Source organism: Dreissena polymorpha, chromosome 6 (genome assembly GCF_020536995.1).
Source record: "Dreissena polymorpha isolate Duluth1 chromosome 6, UMN_Dpol_1.0, whole genome shotgun sequence".
NCBI lineage: Eukaryota > Metazoa > Mollusca > Bivalvia > Myida > Dreissenidae > Dreissena > Dreissena polymorpha.
Genome location: NC_068360.1, coordinates 897535 through 915009, shown reverse-complemented (window position 1 = coordinate 915009; position 17475 = coordinate 897535). Strand labels below are relative to the sequence as shown.

At 31.8% G+C, this 17475-nt stretch overlaps 1 protein-coding gene across 3 annotated transcripts; it reads right to left on the bottom strand.

Annotated features, from left to right (window-relative positions):
• Positions 1 to 292: 292 nt before the first annotated feature.
• Positions 293 to 15402, bottom strand: LOC127834550 (uncharacterized). 3 transcript variants are annotated; one of them, XM_052360537.1, is made up of 13 exons: positions 14940 to 15402; positions 8410 to 8666; positions 7385 to 7528; positions 6655 to 6796; positions 5555 to 5707; positions 5097 to 5260; positions 3583 to 3747; positions 3400 to 3440; positions 3161 to 3280; positions 2771 to 2854; positions 2225 to 2368; positions 1786 to 1935; positions 293 to 1510 (listed from the first exon to the last, which is right to left on the bottom strand). In XM_052360537.1, exons 1-12 carry the CDS (start codon positions 15063 to 15065, stop codon positions 1802 to 1804), a joined length of 1674 nt encoding a protein of 557 aa, XP_052216497.1. In that variant the 5' UTR covers positions 15066 to 15402; the 3' UTR covers positions 293 to 1510; positions 1786 to 1801. The 3 variants fall into 3 exon arrangements, with proteins under 3 accessions (XP_052216497.1, XP_052216498.1, XP_052216499.1); XM_052360538.1 differs by having other exon boundaries at positions 1786 to 1872; XM_052360539.1 differs by lacking the exons at positions 293 to 1510; positions 1786 to 1935; positions 2225 to 2368; positions 2771 to 2854 and having other exon boundaries at positions 3161 to 3294.
• Between the last annotated feature and the right edge of the window lie 2073 nt (positions 15403 to 17475).

The following is a 17475-nucleotide window of genomic DNA, read 5'->3' as shown; positions in this document are numbered from 1 at the left end:
CCATGAGGTGATGTTCTGAACTTAGTTCCAGAAATTCAAAGAAAACGTTCAGTAAAATGCATATGGTTAAAAGTGGTTCAATTTGTAATGTATTTCTCATTTATTAGCATAATAGCTTTGCTAGATTTTTCTTTATACGATTCGCATATGTATATGTTCTGTGTATTGACCAAAGAACCTGCATGACAATGTTGATGTCAATGGTCGATTGGGAAAGTTCTTCTCGAAATACTATTTCAATGTTTTAAATGTTAAATGAACAACACGGTTCAATATATTAAGTTAAATAACAAAGTAGTTTAACACTTTATTCACCCTATTAAAATAAATACAAGCATGAGGCTTTGGTTGCCAAATATAATTACTTGGATATTTATTATGACAAAATGACTATGGTATGTCTTATCATTCGATCTCGGAAGAAAAGCAGTAATGAATTGAAATTCATATAGACATTTAATCTCCAAGGCGTGTTATACCAACAGGAATTTTAATAATACAACCGAAAGGTCAGTTTTAGAAATCAATTCACAACACTCAACTATAAAACTGTTTTTTTAATAACAAAAACGATTTTCACCTAGAATGATTCTATCTATGAACGTTCATTGAACACTTAATTAACTAAAATTACTTAACTCAGTAAAATGTTATTCATTGTTTCTTAAGGCGATATCTTGAATAATTCATACTGTCTGATTCCTTACATAAAATAGATGGGAGTAAGATAACGACGTAGTTTTTATTGGATATTTAATATTTTATATTTGATGATTTTATACCTCGTTAAAGAGTATTAAAAAGAATGTCAGTGTTTCATAATAAAAGCATAAATTTCGTGTTTGTGAAAATTAAATCATAACATTACAACCAACGTGTGTACATCAATTATAAATGTATCAAATACGTATTTTTTTATTACTGGCATTCAATCTCGCAATATTGATAAAACATATTTATGAAATTTCCGGTTTTACTGTTGATTGCCAACAGCTTCACTGAGATAATGCGTAAGTTGTTCGAGAAAATCGAAAGAATTTGTCAACAGATTTACCTCATATAACCCATGATGATATCAACGAAAAAAAATTATCAGATGATATTGAATAACAGCTAGATGTTTTTCCGCCATAAAATCTTAACACAGACACAAATTATATACAGTCTTATACGATATTTCATATAAACTCATAAAGTTTAACATAAGAATATTTATTGACGATTTACTACCAAGTAGCCATTAATCACTCTTTATTAGAGTATTTTATGCCGCATTACACCGACAGTATAATGCAAAATGACATTCATAAACAACTATTTTATAATAAGCTTTTTGTTTAAAAGTTGAGTCCAACATTTAAAATATATGCGTAACTGGAGTGGATGCGGATGCAGAGGTGTCTTGATGCCTCACTTGCACGTTCTTCTTCACAATGACGATGGCAACAATCAGAGCCACCACAGCCAGCGCACACAGCACGGCTATTATTCCCCAGAAAAGCGGAGTATGCTAGAATCATATATATGAAAATATATACATATTCAGAAGATATACTGATATAGATATTTATTAAGCACAAGGTGAAAGAAAAAGTAGCACACAATCTAGGAACATGCTATTATATATTGAGTGGCTCTAAAATTATGACGGCCAATTTTATCGACTTCTACAAACATGTATAAACTGACCTATGAGCGCTTTAAAATAACATATTTGAAACACGAGTCAAACATTGAGTCCTTCTTAAAATTAAGCTTAACTCAAACTTTGAAAAATGGTCATACCTGATCAAAAGAATCTTCATGTAAGGTGGTTGATGGTGTTAGATACACTTGTTGAAGACACTATTGTAGACTTTGTCGTTGTCGTAACTGGTTTGTGGGTAAACAATGTTGTTTGTTTTGTTTGCACGTAAACATACATACCAGTATAAGCTATACAAATATACAGTTAAAATAATTATAATACATTTATAATAAAGTTTTATGTATAAGAGCCGACGAGTTACCCGTATAATTTGAAGTGTTATTGTAATATATGGCTGTGCTTTATGCGTTTATGTATGTTTTTATGTAAACTCATGTTTTAACGCGAAAATAAATGACAGGTTTATTATAACGAATTTTGTAAATACATTTAGAATGCCTGTTATAGAAATAATCAAAACGTCTGATCCGTAACGGATTTAAGTACGTACAGATGTAAATGCATATTTCTACTTACAGCTTATTTCACAAAGATGACCGGTAAAATTTACTGGACAGATACACTGAAATGATCCTGGTTGATACAGGCACGTGCCCTCATTCTGACACAGTGCGGAGGTGCAGGCAGTGATACGATTCTCACAGTGAACGCCTGTGTACTCTAAGATAAGAATACAATAGCAAACAGTTATAATTTAGATATACTGGAGAATACAATTCATGTGTATTTTTTCAGCATTACGTTTTTGTTACCGAATATTCAATATGTTTTGTATGGTAAAATGCAAAATTAAATATCATTATTTTATGCTAAGTAGTGAAGTAGTGATATATTATTGACCTATATCCTTTAATCGATAATTTTGTTGGTTTACAAAATGCAAAGCGCTAGTGAAAATATGTATTGTCTCCATTTACATCAATTACAAAACACCATATCACACCAAAAGAAAAAAATATACTTATGTGTAGGTTGGAAAATTAATTAGGTAAAGCATTCTAATTTTACTATTTAACAAGAGTTTGAAATAATAGCGTTCTTATGTCATCGAAATGACTTTACCTCTGTCACATGTGCAAATGAAGGGTCCATTCGCGGGAAAGCAAGCTCCATTGTTCAAACAGGGAGCATCATGGCACTGTAATGCTAGAATTATTTGGTTAAATAATTATTATTTTGAAATGAAGACAGTGTGTGTGCATTTGGTCATGTTTTGGCAATATGATATTGTATAATATGTTCAATTATCACAAGCCAACAATTATGATAGACCTGATTCTCGTTATCACTGTTTACGATTAAAGTTTAAATACTCATCATAAAAACATTTTATTTGTTTCGGATATGCACAAATGCTTGACAATAACGTGTCTGTATTTACGGACACAATGTCAAAGTGAACATATGTTCATTTTCAAACATGTTCAATCATAAAAAACACCATGCACGTACCTTGAGAGCAGTTTGTGCCTACATATCCAGTGTCACACACACAACTTTCTAGTGGATTGTCAAATATATTCCGACAGGTTCCATTATTTTCACATTGCGTTTGATTACAATAATCGTATTCTAAAACAGAGCAGCTGTAATATAGATTAATATACACGGGTCATGATAAATAAGTAAAGTATTGTGTGTTTTTGCTTATATAAATAAATAAATAAATATAAATAAATACTTGTACTTACCAAATATTATGTCTATAACACACTTTGCTTTCGACGTTATTCTGGAGGAAATCAAATTTGCAATCAAATTATTTAAATAACAGTTAATTGTAATATAACAATTATATAAAACAACGGCTATAAAGGGATCAAATATGAAACAACATTTTGTTTAATAAATAAACTGACATCATAAACAATTACCCCATAGTATCAACGCCCCAAACACAAAACTGAAAGTCTGCTATCTGATCAGGAGGTTTTGGTGTCCAGTATACACTCAACTTCATAACATCTGTTCTATTCAAGTCGTCGCTTTCATAGACATATTTCATAAAACTCGGGCCACTGATCATAAAATCCAAGCTTCTGAAAGCAATGTTAATACATACTGTATATTGTAATTATCTTTATTATAATGTGATTACCATATAACACGCAAAGATAACTTATTAATAAGACATGTCTGTGCATCAAAATCATATAACTTTAGTTTACTTACTGTTAAAAAATATCTGTGCTTGCAACATATGATTGCATGGAAGTTTTATTGCATGAGGTTTACATGTATATATAACAAAATTGCATGGTTGTTAACAGTGATATGTCAACGTAAATATATCAAGTTAAAGAATGTTGTATTTCGAAACCTACATTATATAAATATTACATGGCTGACAGGGTGACAGTAAATTTGTCAACTTGAGGAAATACTGTCAACCGAGGCGAAGCCAAGGTTGACAGTATTTTTCCGAAAGTTGACAAATTTACTGTCACCCTGTCAGACATGTAATATTTATTTTATTATACCTAATAAAGTATTAAAAAATGAACAATTTATATGAACCATGAACAATTTTAATATTCAATAATTGAATTTAATTTCAGCAATGAACAACCATTAATATGTTGAGTGGTTCAGATTTACGGGCAGAGCAAAATGAACTTCGCTTTATTCGGCACCGACCTAGTAATCAATTTATCCCATCAATTTTCTTAGTCGTCAATTATTTCTTTAAAAATATACTGTAGATCTATTACATAACCAGCTTTCCGTATTTTATTTTCATCACTTGATTACGCAATTTATGACGTACTTGTGTGACGTCATTTCGGTGACGAAACATTTTGGGACAACAATATGGACGTGGTTTTTTTTTTATTACAGTAAAATATTTGTTTAAAGCATCGAACGAATCCAAAACGTATTTCGGATTGTGTGTTTGTCATGCATAACACCTTAAGAACAGACACTGGAAGTGTATATCGTTGTAACTTTATTGTTATTAGCATTGGATTAAAGTTGCCTTTGAGGTAAGCGTGTCGTTTACAGTAAATTAAATTGATTTTCTTTTTGACTCCTGTCAAAGCTAAAATATTGGCATTAATCTATTCTACAGCACAGTTTCAGCTGCAATCGATATTTTAATTATCCAAATACAACGGACACGCAAAACTGCGTACTGCGCATGCGCGAATGGGACGGTATAATTTTCGAACATTCCGCACGTGATTGCTAAGGCAGCGGGATACAGTATTTTTTGTCAGTAAATGTTTTCCCGCTGGTGGCACGTGATTGCTATGGCGGCGGGATACAGTATATTTTGGACAGTAAATTTATTCCCGCTGGGTCTGACAGTATTTCTATGTCACGATGGCCTATGGGAGTTTAGCATTGTAAATAAAAGTGAGGTATAATAAAAATAATTGTCACTCACCCATTGATCTTAAGTGTTGTCAGATAGTACGAAATATGCACAGGTGTTCTGGCTCTATACATGTCTTTTGAATAAAAGACTCGAGCATTATCTTTCAACGTTGGGAACACAAAGTATGGCCTTAGTGTATTGTCACACGCCACTCGTATTATTCGTAGGGTCATCTTGCAAATTTTTCAAATAAAATGCTTTCAGTCATTATGAATCAATATTAATTCACGAGAGCACAAGTCATCGTTAAATAACTGATCGCAAAAATTCCTTATAATATGAACTTTAAATACATTTTATGCAAATATATTTCTGTAAAAACAAATATCCCTACTTTTGGGACAGAAAATTGCATTCTTCATCTGCAAATTTGCATAATAAATGTACTGTTGTGTACAATTACGTTTTTTCTTAGATCGCCTCAACAACATAAATATGAAATAAATATAACAACTCGGAGACTCTACCTGCCAAGGCGTTTTGCTGAGCGCAGTTCCCGTCCTATGCTGTTTAGACCCCACATTCACCTTGTATGGTACGTAATCTTCAAGCATTACTGCGAGTCGGTAGGTGCTGTTAACATCATATCCTGCTGTATTAACGGTCACTTTGCATGTGCCCTGTTAATGCATTTTACAAATTTATTCATGTTAATCCGATATGGGGTATACGTTCAATATAGGCATTGCGTTCGTAAGAAAATATACTGATAAAAATACGCACTTTTGATTAAACAAATGGTATATTAAAATATAAATTTCAGAGATGCAAAGATTGCATATTCACCCAAAGAAAAACATTCTGTTTGATCAGGCTAATTAATTCAGTGTGAGACTTCAATAGAAACCAAATGGCTCAACCCTAATATATTACCGCATTTTAACTATTGAAATAATTAAGCTTAGGTATTTTATGAACTGACGTTCTTCTTGTCAGCGGTCTGGCCGCATACATCAGTAAGTTTGTTAATATCAGGGCATGTGTTTAAATATTCACAATGAACTGATGGCGCTCATTAAACCGACAAAATAAACTGACGACGTCGGACGCGTGTGTGTGTATTTGTTTTGTTTTTTTAATCAGACATCACTACTCATGTGAAATGAACAATACAGTGTTTTATGGACAAAATGTGTAACCAAAGTTTTATTTGTGGGACTAAAAAACATGAACGCATGTTTTGTTATTCAGAATCCAACTCTTAAAAACGAAAAAATATCGTGGAACTTATTTAAAAATCGATTGTGTTTTTGATGTGCGACTAAGGCAATAGTATAAATATAAAACATTGTAATATAGGTTTACACACTTATTATTATATTTTACTTCTGTTTTTTATCTAGTTATAACTTCACTTTAGATATAAACATAACAACAAAACGTCTGGTTTTAGTCGTTAAAGGTGAACGTAATCAGGGCGATAAAAACACAAGCACTTGATTATTAATAGGATCTTTGCAATGTTGTCTCTATGTGTTTTCTTGAAACGTTTTGTTCTATACAATATGTTGATGTCACCTCGACAAAAGAACTAAAATTGCACAATGTCCCTAATACGGCCACGAACCGGATCAAGCCAGACGGAGTTGATTGGAAGATTTGTGCGTCCGCTCCCGCACTCGCTCGGCTCCGCCCAACGACACCTCACCTTGTCTCCATCCGGGTCCTCGGCAGGGATTTCGATCACGCTCGTACAGTTGTGCGCGATTCTAGGATGATGCAATCCATTTATAAAGTTATGATTGAGCGTAATAACTAGATAGTGTAGTCAGGAGCCACAACAATGTCAGTAAGGCATTCATGAATGTACACATGAAGCAAATGGTTCATTGTACAATATTCTTTAATACATGTTGTTCTGCTATGTTTATTTCCATTTCTCACTGAGTAACAACGAATTTTCGTGTAGAATTGAATTAAGCTTTATGATTTGCTAATAGATAAATGAAACTCTTTAGAAAAGATGACATGCTTGAATCTTCCTATGTTACTCGGTTTTGTTCTGGCACGTTTAATTAGTTTTCTGTTCTTACATGATAACAGAAGTTAAGTTAATGTGCTATTTTGTATCAATTTTTCTCGGTATAATTGTGGAAACTGAAATATTTAACGGCAGTTAAATATGTTCTTGCATAAAGGAATATGTCATGTAAATGTATGTGAGAAAAATATTCATTTAGATAATATCTCTTAATCAGATAAACAATACATGATTGAAGTAAAAAAAGGATTATAATTAATAATGATGACATCATCTCTCATAATTACAAAATGATTTGTTAGCCAAAAGTTTATACCCAAGAAAGGACGGCAGTGAAGAATACGGACTCTGGTTACTTGTGCCCTTGTCACTTATCAAGTCAGTTCTTATCACCGTCTCCAGCATACCATTATCATTGGCTAATGTGTTCGACGACATAATCCACGGAATGTGTGTCAACCTAGAAAAACACATTGGAAAACGTTAACATAAAAAGCATAAAAACATATGTATGAGACAAATACAAAAATATTACTTCAATAAAGGAAAATGTCCTGGTAATATAAAAAATATTAAACTATTTAACTCTGCGTGCTCGCAAAGTTTTTTTAGAATGTTCGTTTATTCCCTGTCAAATGCATTGTGTTTTTATGTTCTCTACAATTATCCCGGTAGATATAATCAAATCCTAAAACAACGTCTTGCCATTTTGGAATGTCATGCAGAGATCTAAAGTGTGGACCCTTGTTGTTCTTTTGACTTAAAAGGTAATGATATCATCATTTTGCTCTGTATATACTATAATATGTAGTTCCAATAGCACACATATGTAGATTATTATTTTGAAACAAATAGTGATTCCTTGTGCATGACTTGCGTAAAAAGATGATCGTTTAATGACATAAAATAATATCACACATTTAACACGCGAATGTGGTTCATAAAGTCAGTGAATAATTGTAAAACCAAGTGGTTTAACGACTTCAAATCCCCCACTGTTATGTGTGAAAGAGGCTCTTGATATTTAAATTGCGCTTAATAAGAAATATGGGTAACCATTTATGGTTTAAGACACATCCTGACATCCATATTAAATATATAGTCATTTGCATTTGTACGAACTTTGATAACCTTTTGTTAATTTATCTACAAGTGACATGACGTGACGTGTGATAATAGGTTTGATTTGTTTTGATTTTAAATGCATGTCATGAATATTTTGTTGACATAAATTTAGATGCATAAATCACTTAATTTATCAAATTTATCAAATGCCAGTGCGTCTTTATTTGTACCTATTATGTTCAGTGTTGCATAAATTTAACTTCGGGCGCATCTTACCTAACAAACATAGGAGTGGATGGAAGTCCAGCCATAAATATTGCCTCCCCTTGTTCCCAACCATTCATATCTGATCGACTGACTGACGTCAAAACGTAGCTTACGTCATGTAGAATGGTTCCATTTCCGTCCACCCATTTAAGTGACGCAATTTCCGTACTGAAATATGATACTTCCTTTCCTACGTCAAAGATGTTACATCCGGGGCCACAAGGTCCTGTCCCTTTTTCCCATGCCAGGCGGTATGTCAGACGAAGCTTAATATGATTGATCAATTCATACACAATTCAATAATAAACATCATATCATCCTGGAATCCTGCATGTTACAAGGCCTTTGAAAAAACATAATATAGTACTTCTTTTGCAATACTTGTAAATCAAGTGTTTGAAAAATAAAAGAAACGAGAGGCATGTGTTTTATTAAAAATGTACTTTCAAACTTCAAAAATGTAAATTTGTCCATATATTTTAGTTTCAAATGTGCATTGGTTTAAAGATGAAATAAGCTACGCATATATAAAACCTATTACCATTTCATGCATTATAACAAAATACCACTATAGACCTTACATTTGTATTGAGTCAGACTTCAAAGTGTCAGAAAAATCGTAAAGAATGTGCCATGCATGTTGACAAATCATTTAAGCTCCATCAAATAAACAGGTTCTCAAACAAAAGCTTACATGGTCAAACAGATAAGTTGTCTTATTATCACTGACTACTATCTTAAACCTTTTATTGAAAATGTACTTAACAAAACTAGATATCGTATCAAAATTGAGTTTTGTAACAAAGGTCTTGATTTAATTGACCTTCCTAAAATATTCAATGATAAAAATGTACGTCGGTTGATTCCCCCTTATTTCCGCAATACTGAATCACCACTTATTTGCTACAAATATAGTAAACCTGTAAGAAGTATCGTTTTTAATTATAATTCTATTTCCACAGATTTAAATGTAATAAGAAATTGTCCTACATTATGTGACTGTACTAGTTCTAAATATATATATGGTCCAGTTGGACATGTTATTACTGGGGACCTTAATTTCATTCAAAATAAAAACCTTAGAAATTTGCTACGCAGAGGCCCTAAGTACAGACTGCCTATTCCTGTTGATTTTGATGACTGCATTAAGAATATCGTAACTTCCTTACATGATTATTGCACTAAATTGTGCAGGAAGGAAAATGCTGAAATTACTGCACTCAATGATTGGAAAACAAAAATATTTAGTATGGCCATGAATAAAATATGTTTTTATGATACACATCCTTTGGCCCTACCACATTCACCTAAATTTAATAAACAAAATCTCTGTAAATTGCTTGAAAACTTAAAATCTAAATTCGTCTTAGTTCCTGCTGATAAGGCTGCTAATAATGTTATCATAATATGACGAGTGTTTTATGTTCAAACTATTTCACAAGAACTTTCACAAACTACATCATATTGTGAGTACAATAAGCTACCTAATGAAATTATTACCGACCATATTGCCCAATGCATAAAGTTTATTGTAATAGTCAATATTACTGACAAGAAATTGCCATCACTTTACTGGATACCTAAATTACATAAGACGCCATATAAAAGTCGTTTTATCGCTAATTCAGTGTCTTGTACCACCAAACAATTATCAGTGTATCTTACATCTGCATTGAGTGCTATTAGATATCATATAGCTAAATTTTGTAATAAAGTTTATGAAAATAGTAATATTAACCTATTTTGGTCAATAAAAAACACCTTAGAAGTTATTGATAAAATTGAAAATAAAAAATATAAGGTGTCGCAGGTAAGTACTTATGATTTTTCGACACTATATACAACGCTTCCTCACGCTTTAATAAAATCCAAACTTGTTTCTTTGATTGAAAAAACTTTTGCTAGAGAGAAATGTTTGTATCTAGCTTTAAACACTAAAACAGCTTTTTTAACTAATCAGATATTAGATAATTACATCATTTGGACTGGTCTTGACTTTTGTGCAGCACTTACTTTTCTTTTGGATAACTTGTTTGTTGAATTTAATGGTAAAATATTTAAACAAATTATTGGCGTTCCTATGGGTACTAATTGTGCGCCACTTATAGCTGACCTTTTTTTATATTGTTATGAAAGCGAATTTATGTTAGAATTATCTAAAACTAAGCAAGTAGATTTGATTAATTGTTTTAACCTTACTAGTAGGTACATTGATGACATACTTAATTTAGATAATCCATTATTTGAACAATATATTCACAAAATCTACCCAAAAGAACTAGTCTTAAATAGATCGTGTATATCCAATACAGACGCTGCGTATTTAGACTTACATTTAACTATTAATAATAATTTGATCAAAACTAGTTTATACGACAAACGGGACGATTTTAACTTTGAAATTGTGAATTTTCCGTTTCTAGATGGCAACATCCCTAAAGGACCTTCCTATGGTATTTACATTTCGCAGTTGGTACGTTATGCCAGAGCATGTTCGTGTATTAAAGATTTTAATGATCGTAATCTAATATTAACTAAAAAATTGCTAAAACAAGGCTTTTTGTATCATAACTTAAGAAATAAATTTGCTAGATTTTACTCTAAGTATGGTGATTTAATTTCAAAATATAATGTTTCTTTAAAATGGCATTTAAATAATGGAATCTCCCATCCATCATTTTACGGAGATGTTTTGAAGCGTGTCCGCAAATTAAAATATGTTAAACCAAATGTTCATATTAAACTTTTCAATTTAATTAACTTGTTTTTATCAAAAGGATACGATGCTTATGTACTTAAAAACACGTGTTTGATGGTTTTCGATTCACTATATCTTTCTTCCCTTAAAATTTGGAATCATTAGTGATATTATAGGCATTTTTCACTGTTGAATAAAATTGTGTCATTGTGTCGTATGAACAAATCTGCATGAATACTACATTATAGGCATTTGTCACTGTTGAATAAAATTGTGTCATTGTGTCGTATGAACAAATCTGCATGTAAACTACATTTGGACTCAAATCGTACATCAAATCATTTCTGTCTTCAGTTGTCAAAACACCTATATACTGTTTGATTCCAATAATGTCGCTTTAATGGAATTACCATTTGTATTAATTTGCTTCTTAATATTAAATCACGTAAACTTGTTTTATTAGTAATATAGCCCGATTAATATTTTTATTCAGTACTGCCCTTGGAATTTGTTCACGTCATTACGCCATTATGGATTTTTGTGACGTCATACGACCGACTTTCCCAGTTGTAATCTACATGCATAGGTCATTGGGTTTATAACGTTCCATTTTATTTATATTTTCTCTCTGATAGGCGTTTCTTGTTTGATTTAATTATTTTTAATTTGTTTAGCAGTCACATAAACAACCAAGCTATGTAATATGGAATTTTTACACCCATTATTGCTGCTTCTTCCTGTATTTGCGCGATGATTATCTGAGATATTAACTCTATGATTCTACATTCTCAAATCTTTTCTATAAAGAAGGAATGTAGTTGACAATTGTTAATAGTTTTATTTGATCGTTCGTCAAAAAGTTGTAATTCTGTTACTCTTGTATCTTCAATGCAATTGAGTAATTAAATAGTAATTAAATTGAATGCGTTTTAATTCCCTTTTATTATTGTTTAATTTGAGTTACAATGCTATGACGTAAAATTTTATTTACACTTGAATGTATTATGAATATTGCTGGGCCAAGTGTGAGGTTGAGCGCTCTATAACCAGGTTTAAACCCCCAATGCTTTGCATTGACCGTTCCAAGGCGGTGACCCCAGCTTTATTCATATTTTGTGTTTATGTTGGTTTGTATTGTGCTGTATTGTGCTGTTTTGTACTGTTTGGGCAATCGGTCACTTGCCTTAAATAAAGGACCAACTAATTGTTTTTAATGAAAATTCAATACTGCTCCGGCAGCTGGAGTTTCACTTCTTTATATTATTATAGATACCCGTTCTTCAATGCAGCTTCATCAATCACGAACATAAGCGCCTCTAAAGTGTATTAAGTGACATGCTAACATGTACATTTTATAGAAGAATACATATAATTCATAACAAGGATTAATTATTTTATTTGAAAAAATGAAAACGGTGTTTGTGAGTGACAGTATGTTATAGGTGGTCTCCAGAAGTTTTTAACAAACATTATTTGTTAATTAAACATATGAAATGATTATCTGCTGAACGTTTGTACTTACCAAACGGAAAGTCGATAGTGTTTTTTTGTTCAAAGTGGATAATTTGTAAACGAGTGCAAACATTATAACTTATAAAATAATACAACAATAATATTATAATTAATATAAATAAATAAATAAATAAAACAATAAAAAATATAATAAATAAATATAAATAATATATATATATATGGATTTACATACATGGTCATACAGCTAAAATACAAATGAATCTAGTGCTGCATATGTAATGGGGAATAACGTTTGAATTACAAACCTAAACTGTTACAACAAGTACATGCGCTAGCTGTAATTATAAACTAACTGTATTCACATACAAACAAAAATTACAGATAGAGCAATCTTCTTAATTGAAAACCGGCACACATTAAACATTTAAAAAATCGAGCCATGCATACACGTATAAGGCTAGAAAACACGGATAGTAGCATGTTTAACATGGATAACAGATGTTTAAACCTTCTGTTATGTTATGTTACGAGAACACAATATTTCTCTGTCGGTCCAGATATTAACGTTTCATCCATTATATTATGAAGCCCTTAAATCAAACAAGCTTAAGTGCACAAAGGGATGGATTAACCAGATTTGTATTTGGATCCTTATTGTTGTTTACATTTTTTATTAAAAACATTTCAGCATGAGGATACATTAGGTATATTCCGATAACTTGATGTCGATGTTATAGATATCACTTGCATATGTGAATATTGAAAATATTTACATGAACACAATTCAGTTATTCTTTAAAATAAAAAGTAATGATTTAACTATGCATTTACTTTGGTCATTTGCATTTTAATATACGAGTATAACCAAAGAGAAAAATAAAAAACATGCGTTGCCTGTTATATTATTTATCATACCGCTGCATTGATATGTGCCTAATATGACACTGCCTGATATATTCGTTTTATATCAGTTCAACAGCAAGTTCTTATAATTATCAGTCGATGATAGGATCGACGCAGATTTAAGAAAACAAACAATTTGATACCAAGGTGTAATATATTTTAAACACAAAATGCAACACAAACAGCAAACAGCATGTTCTACAAATATTAAGAATCCGTGCTCATAACGTCATTATTAACACGTCAAACGACACAAATCATATTCTTTCCCGCTAAAAATGAAGGTTTTTTCGATTTTTTCATTATTTCTTTTTAAATCGGGGACGTAGAGGTATTATTAACAGAAAAACAAGTTACTGCCTGATATTTTTGTAATATAGCAGGCTCGGCACGAATAAAATTACGGCTCGGCAAGCCTCGCCGTTATATTAATCTCAGCCTTGCCTGATATATTACATATTATATTATTATTATATCATATTATATTACAAAAAGATCAGACAGTAACCTGTTTTTCTGTTAATAATACATCTACGTCCCCGATTTTAAAATAGGAAAAAGAATTGGAAAAAAATGTCATCATGACGTTATCTCTTCATAAGAAAGATTAAATTACAATATAAAAAAAACGAACTTCCAAAAACAATATAAAGAAGTGAAACTCCAGCTGCTTGCAGAGGAGTTCATCGAGAAAAATACCATACAGGACAATTCTATAAAATGTATACTAACTGTATCTAATAATAGCTCATGCTTCTGAAGTAAGTTACTGTAGTATTCGTTAGAACGCAATAAAATATATTAAGTCAAGAGATACGGTTTGGAAACGGCCGGATTTTAAGACAACAAGAATCACTTAAGATCATACGAACTATTGTCAACAAATGGTTGTTCAATAAGTTTTTCCAGACTAAGCCTTTAACATTGTAGCAGAGTGCTATAGGGAATAATGCCGAAGGTGTTGTTGGTACAATAGGTTGACTACTACTGCATCCTACCGTTCTCGATATATAATTTACATTCAATATCAAAATATAAATCTCTTTCACAACTGCTTGATTTCCAATTCTGATATTGCTATTCAAATATTGCTATTATTATTATTATTATTATTATTATTATTATTATTATTATGATTATTATTGTTATAATTATTATTATATAAAATTATTATTATTATTTTTTTTTTTTATTATTATTATTATTATATTAATTCATTAATTAATTAATTATAATTATAGTTATACAAAAAATGTGATATACCTCAGCGCATATCAAATCGTATAGAGAAATAAAGATAATTGTACAAACAACTGAAAGTTAAATAATAATAAGTTACATATTCAACATTTCTTAATAGTTGTGGATACTTATTTAGTAAAAATTGTCTGGTACGATATAATACAAAATAACAAAATTATTCAATATTATACTTTAAACTTAAATCATATAAATTGATCAGTACCTTGTTCTGAAGTACCATCCAAGAGATCGTACCACCGAGAAATTTTCCATGAATGGCTTTTAATTCCAAAAATAAATTAAAAATAAAAAGTCCAAAAAGTATATTAATCATTAGCCCATACTTCATTCTTGACCATTCGTGATTTATTTGCAAGTGAAGAAATCTTCCGGTTTTATTGGGTTTTCAAAGTCCGATTTTCTGTTTCATCACGTTTGAATTATCAAAATAGTTTCAACGTCCCTGTGAATTTTCACTCAAATGTATTTGATAACTTCACTATTAATACGTACATATTACGTGTGCAGCCCACCACTGAAAGGTATTTATTAAATAATCTAGTTTACAAAATCTGTAAAATTCTTATCATACCAGTTAAAGTACCTAAATAGCATTTATGCGTTAACCAGTCATTGTATATATTAGCACGCATGCGTTGCTTAGATTAACTGAGAATGGCTAGAGATAACAATCGAAGTACTGACAGTACTGGTGTGACGATGCTTTTGAGAGGATGGATATAAAAGCATCAAGTTAAGTTTATCTACATCACCACAATCACCACAATTGTGTATGTTGGTACGAAAAAAAATTTGGTACAACAATTTTGCGAAAAAAAATTGGGTATGAAAACAAATTTGGGTACGAAAAAATATTTGGGAACAAAAAAATTGGGACCGAAAAAAATTTGGGCACGAACAAAAAATTGGCGATGAAAAAAAAATGGGTACGAAAAAAAAATTGGGTACGAAAAATTTTAGGTACGGCAAACAATTGGGGGAACGGGAAAGTAGTACCTGTGGGGAACTTAACCCACACTCGCACATTTTCGGCCCTTTCCGTCAAACATCAGATAAGTTCCTCGAAGGCAATAGTATGAATACACATTTCGGAAGCGGTAATGCGGTCCTACCTACGCGCGTCAACATGTAAGCGAAATATGTACACAAGTCTGTCAGGAATGATTGAATTAACGAAGAAAATCGTGTATTGATGTAAGTTTTTTGAAGAAATGTGCAGAAAATATATTAAACAAGAGCTGTGTTTGTGAAACACAATGCCCACTGCTGCGCAGCTTTGAAGCCATATATTTTACCTTTGACCTTGAAGGATGACCTTGACCTTTCACCACTCAAAATGTGCAGCTCCATGACATACACATGCATGCCGAATATGGAGTTGCTATCTTCAATATTGCAAAATTTGACCTTTGACCTTGACCTTGAAGGATGACCTTGACCTTTCACCAATCAATGTGTGCAGCTCTATGAGATACGCATGCACGCCAATATTGAAAAAGTTATTGCCAATGTTAACGTTTTTGGACAGACAGACAGACGCTTTATATTTGACATTTGACCTTGAAGGATGACCTTCACCTTCACCTTTCACAACTGAAAATGTGCAGCTCCATGAGATGCACATGTATGCCAAATATCAAGTTGCTATGTTCAATATTAAAAAAGTTATGGCCATTAAAGTTTTCGGACGGACGGACAGACTGACACACTGACTGACTGACTGACAGTTCAACTGATATAGGCCACCCTTACGGGGGCATAAAAAGCAATGGCGATATTTTTCTCAGCCACAAAATATTTAATAGTTTGATATCACAAAATGAAAGTGAAAGTAGAACTGTCAAAAATGACAACCTGTCAACGTGTTGTTTTTGCTGGCACGAGAGGGCGATTACATTCAATGTGTTCACATTTTGACCATAGGCTTTGTCAATTACCTTTATAGTATGGGTAGCTTTGATATTATTTATTGCTATCATGTAACTGCATGATTGTGTATATGTTTACAACACACAAAGCATAAATAATGATATAAATATACTGATTTAGCTTATAATAATCTGAGAACTATAGCCAGGTCAATTAAGGACTTAAAATACAATTTTGTGCCCTGATTTCATGAAGAAATGACCATGCATGTCCTAGATTTCAAATTCAAGGCCCTGCTGCGACACATTGGTAGCATTACCGTTAAACTGTTACCAGGCTTATGAAACTAGTTTTTATTGAACTATCTAAGGAAATCTAAATCAGGCACTGATTTTTCTTGTTTTAATACAGTCATAGATCAGTTGTGGCCTCTGGGTAATGACCAATTTTTGCTTACTTGTCACACCCTTAAATCTTTCCACACGTCTATTATAGCAAATCTGGATTTAGGTGATCTTCAATGGTACATTTAAACTTTAGCTCTGTTACAAGAGTGCTGGTAAAGTCCAGTCACATATTTAAATCTAGGCCATGTCAAAATCAAAGTGTCAAAGACAAATGAAAGATGCGTTCAATAATTATTGTCCAGTTGTTTACTACTGCTGTAAGTTTTTATATAATATGACTGATGAACATCATGTGAGAGAAACTTCACATTATCATTGTATATCAGGTTTAGCAGCCTTTTAGATAACAAAGTATGCTAGTTTTCAATGTCGCTTCTGGGGATCAAACCCGTAGGGCTTTTAGGAAGATTCTGAAATTTTCGATCCCTCGAGAGCAACCAAACCAAAAATTAAGTCAAATAT

Coding starts and splice junctions, on each gene's coding strand:
- LOC127834550 (XM_052360537.1), bottom strand. CDS start 15,065: ATGAAGTATGGGCTAATGATTAATATACTTTTTGGACTTTTTATTTTT. Junction 8,667..14,939: donor GGATGGTACTTCAGAACAAG/GTACTGATCAAT, acceptor AATCATATTAAG/CTTCGTCTGACATACCGCCT. Junction 1,936..2,224: donor TCATCTTTGTGAAATAAGCT/GTAAGTAGAAAT, acceptor ATATTTGTATAG/CTTATACTGGTATGTATGTT.